This window comes from Cyprinus carpio, chromosome A24, assembly GCF_018340385.1.
Source record: "Cyprinus carpio isolate SPL01 chromosome A24, ASM1834038v1, whole genome shotgun sequence".
In the NCBI taxonomy this organism is placed as follows: Eukaryota; Metazoa; Chordata; class Actinopteri; order Cypriniformes; family Cyprinidae; genus Cyprinus; species Cyprinus carpio.
Window position 1 is genome coordinate 23,465,783 of NC_056595.1, and position 15,697 is coordinate 23,481,479.

The window sequence follows — 15,697 nt, forward strand, 5'->3', positions numbered from 1 at the left end:
TGTAAAACACGGGACAAATCATTTTACCTTAAATACGGGATGATTCTGTATTTTAAGGGACGGGTGACAACCCTAAACTGGCTGTGTTTGCATTAAAGGGTTACTCCACCGTAAAATGAAAATTTTGTCATTAATCACTTACTCTCATGTCATTCCAAACCTGTAAAAGCTTCGTTCATCTTCGGAACACAATTTAAGATATTTTGGATGAAAACAGGGAGGCTTGAGACTGTCCCATAGACTTCCAAATAAATAACAGTGTCAAGGTCCAGGAAAGTATGAAAAGCATCGTCAGAATACTCCATCTGTCATCAGTGGTTCAACCGTAACGTTATGAAGCGACGAGAATACTTTTTGTACTCGAAGAAAACAAAACTAACAACTTTATTCAACACTTCCTCTCCTCTGTGTCTCTCCAAATCAGCGTAGCACCATTCTGACAAATCTGAGCACTACACAGATGGTGTAACCTCTTCTGTGTCAGCCGCGCTGCGCCGATGCGCTGTTTGCTTTCAAACCAAAGCGTAAATACATGTAATAAACGTATCCTTGTCTGTAAATCGCGCGTCTCTCACAGCGCATCCTGTGCAATGAAGCCACTAACATCTATGAAATATGCTTCAACAATCCATAAATTTATGAAAGATTATTTTACGGAAGGTTCGAGTGGTGTATGTGTGTGAGGAATTGGAAGCAAGCAGGGTACGGATGTTTCTAAAGCAAACTCAGCGTCATCGCAAATCTGGTTAAAAACTAAGCTCAGAATCGATCCAGAATCGTTGGAGAGAGAATCGTGATGCATCGATTTTTTCTCCCACCCCTAATATATATATATATATTATTGATAACTTTTATATTTACCTGACTCTCTCCTGTGAGACTTTGAGAATATTTCTGACTGTATTTGGATCGAAACGTCACTGTTAATCCCGAATGTCTCTGCAATCACTGAATCAACTGAGTTTGAGTCGCGTCACACATCATATAAAACATGTTCACTCTTTATAAATCTTCATGAAATAAATGTAAATAAATATAGTGATATGCATGTGTTGTTTATTGATGGTGACCTGCACCTGTTGAGTAATCTGGTCTAATTTTATGTCTTTGTTAATTATTTCATGCTTATATATTTATATAAATTATATTAATTATCATCTGCTCTGAAATTGAGAAATGTTTTTATATTATTCTGTTAATATCTACACTATGAGGAATGAACTTAATAAATCAATGATGGACTTATTAAACTGATGAAGCAGAACATGTTTATGATGCTGATGATGCAGTTTAGAAAGAAGATTGATGATAAATCATAAATGAAGAAATTCAAAAATATAGTGAAGGATGGAAAAATATACACTGAAGATCAAAAGTGACTGAATTTCTACATGAAGGACTGAAAATATCAGGAGACAAAAATAACTTCAGAAAAATCATAATCATAAATAAATGATGAAGCTCAACAAAACTGATGTTTATTGTAAGATAATATTCATTTGTTTTTTCACTGTTGACTGTGTGATAGTGTTTGAGCAGCTGCAGCATCAGTTCAGTCACTGTGACTCTGACTGACCGAGGTTTTTGTACCACTCTTTATCACTGTGTGAATGTTTCATCACCCTCACAATCACCATCAGAATCTGTTCTGCAATGAAAACTCTGACAGTAATAATGTGCAGCATCTTCAGTCTGGACTCCAGTGATGGTCAGAGTGAAATCAGTCCCATATTGTGCTCCATTCCCACTGAATCGATTGAAACTGTTACCATTCCGAACATCTACGCTATAAATGATGAGTTTAGGAGCCTCTCCAGGTTTCTGCTGATACCAAGCTAAACCCCAGCTAAATATTCCAGCATCAGTTTTACACTTTATAGTGGTGTCTTGTCCTTCAGAAACAGTCACAGCTTCAGGCTGAGTCACAGTGATTCCTCTGGATGCTGCTGACAACAACATTATATGTGTTCAATCAAATCAAATCAACATTAAAGAGTCAAAAAATGATCATCTTTCACTTCTGTTACCTGGAATAAAAGCTGCCCAGAATCCAGATGAAGCTGCTGAAGAGATTCATTGTGTTTTTGTCACATTTTGTACCGTGGTAAACAGCAGTGTGTTATAAAGTGTTGAGTCTGAACGCTATAAACACTCGGAGCGCTGAAGCATGTGCTGATGCAAAGTGACTCTCTGTGGAAAAACCCTCCTGGAGGAAAACAGACATGAACATCCCCACATGCAGATGAAAACTGAGCCTTTAAACGTGTTTTAGTCTCATGATCCAGTGGTGTGTGTTTTCACTTCTTTAGAAATCTGGAAATCATGTCTTTTTCATTCTGTGTGAGTCTCTGGTTCAGACTGGAGGTTTTCTCATGATTCAGTGACAGAGATGAATCATTCAGAGAAACAAGCATGTCACTGTGAACTCAATGTGAGGGTCATTTCAGAGGTCACAGGTCATCAAAACTTATTAAAATTGCTTTGAGAAATATATGATCTTTTAGAAACCCAAATTAAGATGTGTAAAGAAAATGTATCAATACAGAGATTTTCATCACTTTAGTCCAATAATCCATGTCTGCTGTTGAGTCTCATATCAGTGTGTGTGAGTGTCGTGGAGTTTGTGTTCATTTGAGTGTGACGGAGGTTTTTGTACGACGCTTTCACGAGAATGAAGCACTGTGGTGGACTTTTGGTGGAGGAACTAAACTGACGATCAGTAAGTCTCTTTAATTCTATTATAAAAATGTATGAAATTTGATTATTTCTTTTTAACTCTTTTTAGATTATTTCAGTAAAGAAATTGTTAACATTATATAATTTCTATTTCTTTTAAGTAGAATAATTGCAATATTTCATTTATTTCATAATTTACTTAAGTTGTATATTTCATATTGTTTTTAAATCTCAATTAACATTTTACATGAATAATTTAACTGATTATTTGTAAAATTATTGTATCTTAAAATATAGTTTTCAGTAATTTATGATATATTAAATTGTTTCTTATAATTTTGCCTATTATTATTGGTAAATTTATCAATTAAGGGTTTTTAGATGCATGAAAAATGTTTGATAATACAGATTAAATATAATTGTGTAGTCATCATCATCAGACAAAGAGAAATTTAGTTAATAAGCATGTTAAAAATCAGTCATTTAAACGATTAAGTTTGCTGCTGCTGCTGCTGATCATTAAAAAACCCAACAACATCATAACAGAAACTTAATATTGTACTGAAAATTACATTTGATTGTGAGAGTCAAAGTAGAAGAATATTTTTAAAATACAAATTATATTGAAATTATATATATATATATATATATATATATATATATATATATATATATATATATATATATATAAAATGATATATTGTTATTTGTATTTGTATATATAATTTTATATTGTGACAAAATCACAATATTATTAATTTATTTTCATATGGACAATTTTTTTTATTATTAGATTGTGATTACAAATTAGATGTTCTGTAATTTAGTTATTCTGAAAAAAAATCTAATTAGTATTTTTTTTTTTCATTTATTTCATCAGATTTTTTAATTCATATTGTTTTTAAAAGTTATTTTTCATTTTATAAGAATAATTACATGTATTGATGGCAGTACTTTAAAATCTATTCAGTTATATATATATATAATATTGTCTATAATTCTTGGCAAATGTTCCAGTAAAGGGTTTATCATCAGACAAGAAGGAACTTGAATAACATTCGGAAAATTAAGCATTTAAACTTTTGAAACTATTAAATTTGCTGATGTTTATGATTGTGAGTGTCTGAACAGCAGAATATTTTGAAAGTACAATTAATATTGATATAATCATTTACCTTTTTTTTCTAAATCGTATAGTGACATCACTATATAATCATCAATTTTCTTGAGTAATGTTTTTCCAAAATTTTAAGAATTAGTTCAAATGTAACACAAATTTAAAGTCAAATGATCAAAATTTGGAACAGTGTTTGATTTCTGCTTCTGCTTCTGTTGTGTGTGTGTGTGTGTGTGTGTGTGTGTGTGTGTGTGTGTGTGTGTGTGTGTGTGTGTGTTTCAGCTGGTCCCGCAGTGAAGCCCTCCGTGTCTCTGCTGCCTCCCTCTTCTCTGCAGATCTCTGGAGACTCAGCCGCACTGCTCTGTCTGCTCAGCTCTTACTCTCCACAGGGGGCGCGCAGGTGAGCTGGAGGCTGGACGGGTCAGAGGTCACCGAGGGGGTTCAGACCAGCGCAGAGAGCGAGCGGGACGGACGCTACAGCCGCAGCAGCGTCCTGAGCCTCAGCAAAGCACGCTGGGAAGCCGGCGAGCGCTTCGTCTGCAGAGTAACACATGACGGAGCTGCTCAGGAGACCTCGTTCCTCAAGAGCTCCGAGTGCTGATGTTTCTCCAGTGAAGAGCAGCAGGATTCACAGCGGTCTCCTGATTTACAGCTCAATACTCAAGCAGTCTTTCAATCTGCTGCCATTGCTGTTCATTCAATAAAGCTTCTGAACGCCTTACATTTGTGTCCGACTGCATCATTGATCAGTGTGTCCTTCCTTCAGAGTCCTTCACTAAAGTTTCAGATGCTGTTGATGGATTGTAATAGTTGAGAACAGCTGTGTTTAGCAGTAAATGTGAACTGAAGCTCTTGGGGTTTGAACATGGTCTCTGGAGACGGAGCTGCTCTATTCTGAGACGATCAGAATCACTAAAGCTGTCAATGCAAATCTGATTTTCAGCTCAAACTCACAGTTTCTCTGTTTGATCGGTTAAACGCTCTGAACTGGAACAGTTTCACTTCTGCTCATGAGAAATGAGTTATGAGTAATAAATTCATCATCAGCTTGAGATGAAGAAGCTAAGTTAATGCTAGTTTAATGCTTTAGTTTAGTGTGCAAAATGTAATGTACAAAACCAAAACAGCATGTTGCAAAATAATTTTTTTGTTTTGATATCAGTTAAACAGTCAGTTCTGAGCTCATGTGTAGTTCTGTGTTTGGTCTCTGTGTGTCAGTAGTGTGTGATAGTGTTTGAGCAGCTGCAGCATCAGTTCAGTCACTGTGACTCTGACTGACCGAGGTTTTTGTACCACTCTTTATCACTGTGTGAACACATCTTTACTGTTGATCCAGTGAAAACTCAGACAGTAATAATGTCCAGCATCTTCAGTCTGGACTCCACTGATGGTCAGAGTGAAATCACTGTTAGATCCACTGCCACTGAATCTAGATGGAGTTCCTGACTGGAGAGTGTTTGCATAATAAATCAGGAGTTTAGGAGCTTCTCCAGGTTTCTGTAAGTACCAGGCTAAAGGCTGATTGCTCCAACCCTGGTAAACTTCAGGACTGGTTTTACAGGACATGGTAACTGTGTCTCCTGGTTGAACAGGTTTCACTGCAGGCGTCTGAGTGACTGTCACTCCAGCTGCTGATTCTACATCAAGAAAAATGAACAAACATTCAGAATTCAGTATTTGTTGAAGGACAGTGTTTCTGGCACAGATGGTCAGTTAGAATAGAGTATGTTTATTTCCTCACCTGTGAAACAGTAGCTAGTGAAGATCCAGATGAAGATGGTGATGAAGCTCATGGTTGCTGTTGTTCAGATTCTCAAACTCACAGAGTTATAAAACCTCCTGAAGCTTGTGCTGCAATGCAAATCGTCTCTATGTAAATCTGTGTACGGCTTACAGCAGATGATGCACATAAAACATTACAGCGTTTAGGATCTTTTCTCATGTTATGAGTCAAAAACACTTATTCATGTGTTTGAAGCTCCAGGCTTTCTGATGATTCAAATCACAGTTGCATCAAGAAACAAGTATATCACTGTGAGCTCCATGAGAGGGGAAAGGTCATCAAAACATCCTTTAAAAGCTGCTTTAATGATTTAAAATGCTTCGAGAAATAAATAACCTTTAAGATACCCTAAATTAAAATGCCTAATAAAAATGTGATTAATACATGCATTTCCTAAATATTGTAATTTAATTTTTTTAATTTAATTTTATTTTTTTTCATTTTTCCATCCAATTATCCAATATATCAGTGTGTGTGTGAGTGTCGTGGAGTTTGTGTTAATTTGAGTGTGACGGAGGTTTTTTCAGTGGTATATAAAGTACCTGAAAGTCATATTCAAGTAAAAGTACAGATATCTTACCAGAAAATGATTTTGGTAGAAGTTGAAGTCACCGTTTAGAATATTACTTGAGTAGAAGTTTTAAAGTATGTGATATTTATTGTACTTCAGTATGAAAAGTATTTTTTAAATCTTAAAAAAATAAATAAAGTCAAAATGTGAAATTAAAACTGCCAGTAGGTGACAGCAAGTGAATGTTAATGAGTGAGTCTTTGAGATTCAACCGATTCATTCAAAAGGCTGATTCATTCAGAAACAAAGCATTTAACTGTGCTAATGAGTGAATCACTGAATCATTTATTCAACCGATTCGTTCAAAAAGCTGATTCATTCAATAACTAAACACCGTCCATTGCTCCATTGCTGTGATCTTTGTTTGGAACTATTTTCGTTAGCAAAATTGAGCAAAAACAAGCAATATTATGTCTAAAATGTAAGTCACTTATAGCTTGTATAAAATGATTATTAAATGTGTTCATGCATCTGCAGGAAAACGGTACTCTTTGTGTGATATAGATTGAGTTAACTAGGCCTACGTTAAATTATATAAATATAAAAAGCATACAGAAGAATTCTTGCCGTCTACAATTTAGAATGCCTGTAATTTTGAGTTTTAATAGACTAATAAATCAATGTGCGTGCACTCTGTGATTTATTTATATATACAACCTAATAAATAAAGACAGAACACACAACATCAAAACAAAACACACCATAACATAACATACAATAAATTACACACCACACACCCCAGCCTCGACCTTAGTGGAAAATGAAATCATCCATGGTTGTGCTCGGCACGCACTTGTTTGCACATGAGCAAAGGTGTTTTTATGAGTCTAACTTGCAAACGTCAGACCACTGATTCATCAAACCTGCTTTCCTGCAGTCTGTGTTACTCTGACTATTTTGTAGTAAGTCACGAATATACTTACAGACAGCGATAATGTATGCAACTTATTCAGTTGATGAACTTCTAGAATTTTATTCAGTTGATGAACATATGTGATTAACTTTTATTAAATATACCCAAATCACAGATAATACTGAGCAGAATGACTTCAAAACACAACATTGTGAATATCAAAATCCAGATCTGAATCAAATTTATGGCTAGGCTTAGACAAAGACAGTCCTGATTGAGTCTGGCTGGTTAAAAATGCAGTGTCTGGATGAACAACGCTGATAGAAACCTACAAGATCCACTCAGACTCAAGACTGTGACGACTGTCAAATGTGCATCGACCAGAAAATATTACTGACTTGAAGGAGATGCATGATCATGCAAAAGATGATTTTTGTGTTTAGTAATTGTAATTGATTGTTTTTAATTAAAATATTTATATCTGACTAATTTTATTTCTTTGTTAATCTGAAAAATAAAGACTTATTTAATCTGTGGTTCAATAATGTGCAACAATAACACATGAAAACTTCCACAGCTCTTCAATCAAAAGATCCCAGTATGGTTCACTGTGGTCAGGTCAAAATGTTCAATAGAGAATCATAAGTGTTTTTTGTAGTCAGTTAATATCATGGATAACTGAAATAAATAGTTCAATAGTTTGCTGACCACCAGAAGACACTGAAATAGCCCACACCATAAGAAAAAAAAGAGGTCTGTTTTCCTTTTTTTTTTCTTTTTTACAGATGTGTTTGCTCTGGTGGACTGTGATAGAAGAGAACACTTTGTGTAATAGTTTTATATCTGTGTGTTTTCAAATCATCTGTTTGTGTGAGTGTGTGTGATAGTGTTTGAGCAGCTGCAGCATCAGTTCAGTCACTGTGACTCTGACTGACCGAGGTTTTTGTACCACTCTTTATCACTGTGTGAATGTTTCATCACCCACACAAAGATCTTCAGAATCTGTTCTGCAGTGAAAACTCTGACAGTAATAATGTCCAGCATCTTCAGTCTGGACTCCACTGATGGTCAGAGAGAAATCACTGTTAGATCCACTGCCACTGAATCTAGATGGAGTTCCTGTTCGAGGGTGTTTGCCAAATAAATCAGGAGTTTAGGAGCTTCTCCAGGTTTCTGTAAATACCAGGATAAACTATCACCATCATACACATCTGTGCTGGTTTTACAGCTGATCTTCACTGTTTCTCCTGGTTGAGCTGCTGTTGAGGGACTCTGAGTGACGCTGATCTGTCCTCTACACTCTGAAACACACAACAAGAAGAAAATCAACTCAAAACTTTGACAATATACTTTGAAGAAATGAATTGATATCAAACTTGTGCTGCACAAACCTTGAGCAAACGCTGTGAGAGTCCAGATGAAGATGATGATGAAGGTCATGTTGATGAAGATTGTTGTGTGTGTCAGTGATGAAGTGTTAAACTCACAGCACTATAAACACTCTCAGAGCACTGAAGCATCTGATCAATATGCAAACACACTCCACATCATTTACCTCAAGACAGCAGAGACACAGTTTTACTATTTAGTATCTTTGCTAATGAATATCTATATTTACTGTTTTCAGAAACAGACACTCATGATGTTCTTCATATTATTTGAATGATCAGTTTTATCCAGACTTTTTGATTCTGAGAACATTTAATAGCTGTACTGCAGATTTATTTCAAACATGATACTGTATAACAGGTCAAAGGTCATCCGATACGGAATCAGCATCTAAATCTTGCTCAAGATTTCATTATAAAGCAGGTGAATAGAATTAGTGTAAATGTGATGAGTGTTTTTGGGAAATGATTATAAAACAAATGATTTCAGCTTTTAACAATAATCCATGTCTGCTGTTGAGTCTCATATCAGTGTGTGTGAGTGTCGTGGAGTTTGTGTTCATTTGAGTGTGACGGAGGTTTTTGTACGACGCTTTCACGAGAATGAAGCACTGTGGTACACTTTTGGTGGAGGAACTAAACTGACGATCAGTAAGTCTTTTTAATTCTATTATAAAAATGCATGATATTTTAATTTATTTAGTTTATTAAATTTTGGATGATTTCAGCAAACATTTGTCAGCAAGATAATTAATTAATTATAAAAATGTTTTTATATTTCATATTGTGTTTACATGTATTTTCTATTTTACATTAACAATTTATCCTATTATTGGTAATATTTGAATGTATTTTAATGTATGGACAGCAGTATTATAAGATATTTTCAATTATTTCTTCATATATAATTTTGTCTAAAATTAATTTTTAATTTTAACAATTAAGTGTTTTTAAATGCATGACAAGTTTGACAATACAGACAAAATAAGTATAATTGCATAGACGTTATCATCAGACAAACAGAAATTTAGTTAATGAGCATTTTTAAATAAAGAAATAAAACTATTAAATTTGCTGATTATGATTGTAAATGTCTTAACAGAAGATTTTTTTTAAAGAAATTCATAATTGAAACATGGTGGAAAAATTATAATTGATCGTAAATGTCAAAATAGAAGAATATTCAAAAAATACATTTAATATTGAAATTATTTACAATTATTTTATAACTCATGAAGAAATCACAAAATATTAATCAATTTTCATGTGGAATTTAAAAAAAAAATGTATTTGATATTAAAATGTTCTGTAACTTACTAATTATGAAAAATATTTTTATCATTTATTTAAATTTTAGAATTCATACAGCTGTTAAATGTCATTTTTCATTTTACATGAATAATTTAACATTTTATTTTTACTAACATTTCATTGTGTTTTAATGAATTCACTGCAGTCCTATAAAATCTATTTAATTATTTCTTGAGAGATAGAATTTTGCTATAATTCTTGGTACATTTAAAAAATAAAAGGTTTTCTAGATGCATGAAAGAAAAGTTAAACTCAAATCATCTTAATTTGTACAGTGTTTGATTTCTGCTTCTGTTGTGTGTGTCTGTGTGTGTGTGTGTGTGTGTGTGTGTGCGTGTGTGTGTGTGTGTGTTTCAGCTGGTCCCGCAGTGAAGCCCTCCGTGTCTCTGCTGCCTCCCTCTTCTCTGCAGATCTCTGGAGACTCAGCCGCACTGCTCTGTCTGCTCAGCTCTTACTCTCCACAGGGGGCGCAGGTGAGCTGGACGCTGGACGGGTCAGAGGTCACCGAGGGGGTTCAGACCAGCGCAGAGAGCGAGCGGGACGGACGCTACAGCCGCAGCAGCGTCCTGAGCCTCAGCAAAGCACGCTGGGAAGCCGGCGAGCGCTTCGTCTGCAGAGTAACACATGACGGAGCTGCTCAGGAGACCTCGTTCCTCAAGAGCTCCGAGTGCTGATGTTTCTCCAGTGAAGAGCAGCAGGATTCACAGCAGTCTCCTGATTTACAGCTCAATACTCAAGCAGTCTTTCAATCTGCTGCCATTGCTGTTCATTCAATAAAGCTTCTGAACGCCTTACATTTGTGTCCGACTGCATCATTGATCAGTGTGTCCTTCCTTCAGAGTCCTTCACTAAAGTTTCAGCTGCTGTTGATGGGTTGTAGTAGTTGAGAACAGCTGTGTTTAGCAGTAAATGTGAACTGAAGCTCTTGGGGTTTGAACATGGTCTCTGGAGACAGAGCTGCTCTATTCTGAGACGATCAGAATCACTAAAGCTGTCAATGCAAATCTGATTTTCAGCTCAAACTCACAGTTTCTCTGTTTGATCGGTTAAAACGCTCTGAACTGGAACAGTTTCACTTCTGCTCATGAGAAATGTGTTATGAGTACAAACCAGACTTGTTGGGTTTGAGGTGGGTTGAACTAGACAAAAAGCTCAAGATCATGTTTATGTTGCTGGTGATAAACAATGAATTTACTATATGATTAAATATGTGTGTACTACAATCTATAATCTAAACAAAACACAAACACTATAACATTGGATCTGAGAAATATGGTGCCATTGTTTTTGTTTTTTATGAATTGATACACTGTAATTTCTTTTATTGTAGTCAAACCCGTCTGTCACAGGACAGATCACAGTCTAATAGAGCTGATTTGACTCCTGACTCAGTTCTGAGCTCATGTGTAGTTCTGTGTTTGGTCTCTGTGTGTCAGTAGTGTGTGATAGTGTTTGAGCAGCTGCAGCATCAGTTCAGTCACTGTGACTCTGACTGACCGAGGTTTTTGTACCACTCTTTATCACTGTGTGAATACACGATCACCCACACAACTATTACTAGAATCTGTTCTGCAGTGGAAACTGTGACAGTAATAATGTCCAGCATCTTCAGGCTGGACTCCACTAAATCACTCCCATTCACAACTGTTAGATCCACTGCCACTGAATCTAGATGGAGTTCCTGACTGGAGAGTGTTTGCATAATAAATCAGGAGTTTAGGAGCTTCTCCAGGTTTCTGTAAGTACCAGGCTAAATAATGATCCGAACCACTCCTGTACACATCTGTGCTGGTTTTACAGCTGATCTTCACTGTTTCTCCTGGTTGAGCTGCTGTTGAGGGACTCTGAGTGACGCTGATCTGTCCTCTACACTCTGAAACACACAACAAGAAGAAAATCAACTCAAAACTTTGACAATATACTTGAAGAAATGAATTGATATCAAACTTGTGCTGCACAAACCTTGAGCAAACGCTGTGAGAGTCCAGATGAAGATGATGATGAAGGTCATGTTGATGAAGATTGTTGTGTGTGTCAGTGATGAAGTGTTAAACTCACAGCACTATAAACACTCTCAGAGCACTGAAGCATCTGATCAATATGCAAATCAACTGATCCTGTATTTAAATGAGCTTCTAAATGAAGTTTGCTCATTCATTTCATCCTGTCACTCATCGTATCTGCACATCACACTGTTTCATCTTTGTTTTTTACAATTATTTTTACTGGTTATCATCGTTTTTGTACATGAATTAAACATGTATTTCAGCTCAGTTGGTTTGAGGGACCTTAAGAAACATCACTATAGACAGCAGCGATGCATACTGGCTTTTATGGGTGCATTGTGGGAATGTTTTGAGCATGAGTGTTATTTAATCCCTGAGTAGTGCACTGACTAGTGAACTAAGGAGCTGATTGAGACACACTCTTACTGACTGACTCACATGTGAACATTTTCATGCTCAAATCATGGTTCATCAATAAGCGTGAACTTAAAAAAAAAAGCATAAAATTTACAACCAATTCAAACCACATGAAAAAAGACCCCTGATGGTGTAAAATGTGTAAAGATTAAATTTTTAGATAAATAGTGATAAATATCTATTTTTAAAAAAAATCCCAAATGTCATTAGAATTGTAATTTAGTCCCATGGATATATTTTTGTCTTTTATGTCTCTTGATTTTCCTTTTGCACTGATTTTAATGATGAAGGTTGACTCGAGTAAAAAGGACAAATTAAAGTCACTCAGGTCCAGAGACTGTGTTTACACTGTCATTCAAAAATGTATGGTCAGTATAATTTTTTATTATTACACGGCTCTGTGGAATACTTGATTCTGATTGGTCAGTTGCGACATTCCGAGGTATGTTATCCCTGGATAACAACCAGTAAAAGCTAATAACACAGACTCATCCGGGTAACAGCAGTCGGCACTGTACTCTTGCTTGAACTATTTTTTTTCTTGGTGGAAGCTTTGTGTTTGTTTAGCTAATAAAATATTAAAACTAAATTCAAAATGGTGTACAATTGTATAATTATGTCATCCTGGTATCACGATACAATTTTTCATACAAATGCAGCTGCTGCCATTTTGCTACGATTGTTTTGTACGCTGTCATGGATTATAAGAGAACTAACAAACTGGTAAGGTTTTAAAACATTTCCGTTTTAATTCTTTAATTTCCTTAATTATTTTTGTGATGAAATGTTGTGTAATAAGTGGTTTTAAAGCATCGTTTCCCTTAAATGTTTATTTAGTTTGAATTTGCCGCTTGCTCGCAATTGCTGTGTTCACGGAAGCATTGTATTCAAATATTTCAACTCAAATCAATATTTTGCATCTAATTATTTACGTATGATGCAAGTAGCCATGTAATAACCGCTGATACAAGACTCCCCTGCTTCACATCAGGGTCCTGATCACCCTGTCTGGGTTTATTCTGAAAGAACAACCGGCTGGATGTACATTATCCCTTACATAAAGGATTTTTAGAGAAAGTCTCTTAAGCTTTATTAAATTGATCAAAACTACAGGAAAACTGTAATATTGTGAAATATTATTACAGTTTTACAGAATTGTTTTCTATTAGAATATATTGTAAACTGTAATTTATTTCTGTGATGCACAGCTGTATTTCCAGCATCATTACTCCAGTCTTCAGTGTCACATGATCTTCAGAAATTATTCTAATATGATGATTTGCTGCTCGTGTTAAAAAAACAGTTGTGCTGCACAATATTTTTGTGGAAACTGTGATACATGTTTATTTTTTTAGGATTCTTTGATGAATAGAAAGTTCAAAAGAACAGCATTTATTTGACATAGAAATCTTTTGTAACATTATAAATGTATTTTGATCAATTTATTGTGTCTTTGCTGAATTAAATATTACTTTATTTCAAAAGATAAAAAATATTTTTACTGCCCATATGGAAATATAATATGATATGTATTGCCCTATATTAAAAGTGATATTTCCATATGTTACACATAAGTTAAAACATAATTTCCACATACATATATTCTCTGGATAGATGAGGATATAAGTTTATAACACGTTAAATCCTCAGAGCAAAAGCCCTATATGTCCATATGTTAATAATATCTATGTGATGATTTTTTTTCTGTGGTATATGTAGCAACCATATATGTGAACATATGCAATTTTATTAAAACAACATATAGACAAAATATCTGTATGTTTATATATGGTTTGTAATATTTATATATATATATATATATATATATATATATATATATATATATATATATATATATATATAAAATTTTAAACACATCTTGCTTATATAATATCTTCATGTATAAGTTTTTAGAATGGATATGCACGTAAATTGACACATACGTCCAAAAATGTTTTTAACATACATAAACATACATATGTGTATAGAAATTTAACAAATTTACATGCATATATTACATTTGTGTAAGGATGATCCCAAACATTTCAACAGTAGTGTACAGTAACTGAGATGGATCGCTGGTTTTACAGTCGATGGAGAAACTCTGACACACAATATGAGGGTTTTAGGATCATAAACCAGCAGAGCCACTGTCTGATCTTTATGTGAAGCATTTGCTGAACCGACCTGAAAGAGACAGTTTGAAAAGCTGTGAAACAATGTTTACATATCATTCATGAAATGAAATATGTTATTGAACTGAGTTTCTGTGTTGAATTTAAGTAGCCTAGAGTTTTGTCTTTCATCATTCATTATAGCAGCTGTAGCTGCGTGACTGAAAACAGCTGCATGTGTTTGTGAGACAGATGTTGAGCTTCAATCTCCATCATGTGACGGATCTATAAGAGCACAACGAATCAAATCAAATCCTCAAAGCTGTGCAGATTCAATCAGTCCAGTTTCCAGCATTTCTCTTCTCCCTACAGAGAGTCAGAATATGAGGAGAAAGAGCAAAAACAACAGAGTTTCAGATCCTCCTTTAAGCAGCTGCAGCATCAGTTCAGTCTCTGTGACTCTGACTGACCGAGGTTTTTGTACCACTCTTTATCACTGTGTGAACACATTAACACTGTTGAAACTCTGACAGTAATAATGTCCAGCATCTTCAGTCTGGACTCCACTGATGCTCAGAATGAAATCAGTTCCACCTTCTGCTCCATTCCCACTGAATCGACTGAAACTGTTACCATACCGTTCATCTACCTGATAAATGATGAGTTTAGGAGCCTCTCCAGGTTTCTGCTGATACCAAGCTAAACCCCAGCTATATATTCCAGCATCAGTTTTACACTCTATAGCGGCGTCTTGTCCTTCAGAAACAGTCACAGCTTCAGGCTGAGTCACAGTGATTCCTCTGGATGCTGCTGACAACAACATTATATGTGTTCAATCAAATCAAATCAACATTAAAGAGTCAAAAATGAGCATCTTTCACTTCTGTTACCTGGAATAAAAGCTGCCAGAATCCAGATGAAGCTGCTGAAGAGATTCATTGTGTTTGTTGGTTTTGTACCGTGGTAAACAGCAGTGTGTTATAAAGTGTTGAGTCTGAACGCTATAAACACTCGGAGAGCTGAAGCATGTGCTGATGCAAAGTGACTCTCTGTGGAAAAACCCTCCATCAGCCAGTCGTTTAACAGTTTATTTCTTCATCAGACTCTCATCATCGTCACATTATACAGAGAAAAACACCAGCGCACAAAAGCTCAGAGAGGATCTGAGATGTTTTTATGATGTTGAGTTTGTTTAACAGTCATTCTGAGTTTTTCTAAGCTGTCCGACTGTTGAGCAGCAGTTCAAGTCTGAAGATTCAGTAAATGTGTTGTGTGATGTTTAATGTATTATAAGTGCACTTAGTGAAGTGCTCGAGGTTTTTCTTCAGCTGCTCTGTTAGTTTGTTTCACTGCTGTTCACTTTGGATGTTGGCAGAAAGTAAATCAAATAATAATTTTAATGCAATGCAGACATATTATATAGTGCTGATACTAATCCAGAAAGTCTTATTGATATTTTCT

The 15,697-nt window shown here is 35.2% G+C and overlaps 1 long non-coding RNA gene, 1 pseudogene and 3 gene segments (V, D, J or C); 2 read left to right on the forward strand and 3 right to left on the reverse strand.

The window, feature by feature from the left end:
- Positions 1 to 2,678: 2,678 nt before the first annotated feature.
- LOC109095543 lies at positions 2,679 to 4,514 on the forward strand. Its single transcript, XR_006153511.1, has 2 exons — positions 2,679 to 2,719; positions 4,076 to 4,514. It is a non-coding gene; the product is annotated as an uncharacterized LOC109095543 (long non-coding RNA).
- Positions 4,515 to 5,052: 538 nt separating this feature from the next.
- On the reverse strand, positions 5,053 to 5,690 carry LOC109063237. The segment is given in 2 exon segments: positions 5,053 to 5,430; positions 5,535 to 5,690. Coding segments are annotated over 2 exon segments (387 nt in total).
- A 1,780-nt stretch (positions 5,691 to 7,470) lies between these two features.
- LOC122135473 lies at positions 7,471 to 12,153 on the reverse strand (annotated as a pseudogene).
- Positions 8,880 to 10,493, forward strand: LOC109075842. The segment is given in 2 exon segments: positions 8,880 to 9,039; positions 10,057 to 10,493. Coding segments are annotated over 2 exon segments (462 nt in total).
- A 1,850-nt stretch (positions 12,154 to 14,003) lies between the features above and the next one.
- Positions 14,004 to 15,240, reverse strand: LOC109093726. The segment is given in 2 exon segments: positions 14,004 to 15,046; positions 15,127 to 15,240. Coding segments are annotated over 2 exon segments (366 nt in total).
- Between the last annotated feature and the right edge of the window lie 457 nt (positions 15,241 to 15,697).